The 2443-nt window shown below is 46.0% G+C and overlaps 1 protein-coding gene across 1 annotated transcript in view; it reads right to left on the reverse strand.

Annotated features, from left to right (window-relative positions):
- Positions 1 to 1571, reverse strand: part of LOC109837839 (1-aminocyclopropane-1-carboxylate synthase-like) — a 2017-nt gene extending 446 nt beyond the window's left edge. Inside the window, 3 exon segments of the mRNA XM_020406205.1 lie at positions 3 to 814; positions 907 to 1067; positions 1164 to 1571. Of these exon segments, the coding sequence (XP_020261794.1) occupies positions 3 to 814; positions 907 to 1067; positions 1164 to 1472 (1282 nt within the window). The 5' untranslated portion in view covers positions 1473 to 1571.

Here is a 2443-nt window from a genome sequence, read left to right on the forward strand (position 1 = left end):
CAGCGCGACCTCCATCGTCTCGTCGTCGATATTCGCGAAGCAAACCCTGAACCATCCGGGCTCCGCACAGTGGAACGAGGTCCCCGGCGACACGTTGAGCTTCACTTCGTTAACGATCACCCTCCACAGAGCAAGCTCCTCTTCGCTCGTCGGCTCTTTAAGCAGAGAACTGAGATCCATCCAGCAGAATAAGCCCGCATTGCTCTTCAAGCATCGGATGCCGACCTGAGAGAGGCCAGAGGTGAAAGCCCCGTGCCTCTCGGCGAGTCGCCTCGCGCTCTCAGCGAGGAATTTGGTCGTGAATTGATCGTCGGCGAGCATTGATGCGAGGAAATGTTGGGTTTGGGTCGACACGAGACCGAAGCTCGACATCTTGCGAGCACAGTTGACGACTTCGTCGTTGTAGGAGTAAACAATCCCTACTCGAAACCCCGGAAGGCCGAGGACTTTAGAGAGGCTGTAAACGATGTGGATGAGGTTGCGGTCGCAGTTGGGGTCGGATTCGACGATCTCGGAGATTCCGACGAATTTGGGGTCGGCGAAGTTAGTGCCGGCGAAAATCTCGTCGCAGACGAGATGGATGCGCTTGGAGTTGATGAAGGTGATCACGGACTGAAGAGCTCCTTGGTCCATTGAAGTGCCCAAAGGGTTGGACGGATTTGTTAAGAGTACGCCTTTGACTTTGATGTTGGACTCTTGGGCTCTGTCGTAGGCGGAGTGGAGGGCGGCGACGGTGACCTTGAAGTCGTCGGAGCTCTCGCAGTGGACGGGGATGAGTTGGACTCCTGTTCTCCATCGAAAGTCTCGATCGAATCTGAATAAGATGCAAAATTAAGCGTTAGCCCGCAATTCGACTTCAATTGTTTTTTTTAGGACAGACGGGGTGGGGGGAATTTTAGTCCATACCCAGGATAATATGGGGTTGGGATAAGGAAGGCATCGCCGGGGTCAGCAAGGCAAAATGCGATCGTTTCTTGAGCTCCAGTGGCTCCGCCACTCATCACAATACGGTCCGGGTCGAGTCTCGCTTTCCTTCCTCTCACCTTCTCCATGAATTTTGCCACGGCCTGTAATATTCCCGACGCGTCACATCATTAGCCAACAATAAACCAAATTAAATTTTGAATCGTGAATGTTTTCATCACAAAGTGCTGATAACTCACTCGTCTGAAGGCTGGGAGGCCGTGGTAATCTTGAAAGTTGGCAATGGTCTCGAACTCAGAAACACCCTCGGCCGTGCAAATCGAGGCCTCGGGGTTTTTCTTGATCCACTCTTGGATCAAGTCATGGCATAGTTGGTTCTCTGCTAAACCCATTTGGATCACTCCCTCAGGGTTCTCCGTTTTGTGGAACGGATTACTTTCATAAGCCTTCCATCCGTCAAAATACGAGGAGTTTTCGCCGTGGCCGCCATTGGTTGCAATCTTTGATAGAAGCTGAGTGTTGTTTTGGTTAGCAGCTGGGAAACCCATGGCTAAAATTTTTTTTTGAGTATAGAGCTAGTAACAGAAGATGGAGGAGAGAACAGAAGAAAGGATGACGGAAGTTTTTGAGTTTTTGAGTTGGTTTTGTGTTGTGGAGCACAAGTTAATTTATAGGCAAAGGTGGTTGTGACGGGGGGTTATTGAGGACTTTTTTCAACATTCAAATATTTACAAAAGGGCGTCTTGACATTCCAACAACCAAAGGAGCACGTGAGGGCAGCGCGCGGATAGAGCGAGCTTTTGTTGATGCCGTATATGTGTATACGTACATTTTTTCCCTGAGAACTTGATGACTTTTTTGGGTTTAATTCTGTTGTGTCGCTGCTGCTCGTTATTGGGGCGAAGTTTCGTTTCTCGAGTGGACGGTAGCGTTGGCTCTGACGCCATCCTAGGAACGGCGACCGGCTGCTGCTGGCTTCTTAATAAGATTCTTAATAAGAATTTAATTATTCATTTTATCAGGAAAATTGTGTCCCGTTTGGAGTTTGTAACTTGGGTTTCTAAAGGCATTTCCCATGAAAATTTCATGTTTTATTAACGGGAGAGGTTTTCCCTGCACGGGTATTCATTTAACAAATATTTCCTTGTACGGGGTTAAAGAGACTTCAAGAATTGAAAGGGAGAAAAAAAACTGTTTTGTCTCCATGAAATTTTTAGGAATGTAAAAAGTGAGTTTCACATTAGAAAAGTTGTCAAAATCAAAATTCGCAATCAAAATCTTATTATTTTGATTCTATAGAAATTTTATTGACGAAAGTGAATGAAATTTGTTATCAGACGGCATTTTTTTCCCACCAGAAATACTCACAGCTATCACAGAGTCTGAAAGCGGGTCTTATATCTAACTTCACACTTAACTCAGCAAAAAAAAAGAACTTTTTTGAAACTCTGAATTTGTTAGAATTTCAAAATACAAATTTTTGGAGTAGGACAACACTATAAGACTGCTGGTAAAACCA

This window comes from Asparagus officinalis, chromosome 4, assembly GCF_001876935.1.
Source record: "Asparagus officinalis chromosome 4, Aspof.V1, whole genome shotgun sequence".
NCBI classification, from domain to species: domain Eukaryota; kingdom Viridiplantae; phylum Streptophyta; class Magnoliopsida; order Asparagales; family Asparagaceae; genus Asparagus; species Asparagus officinalis.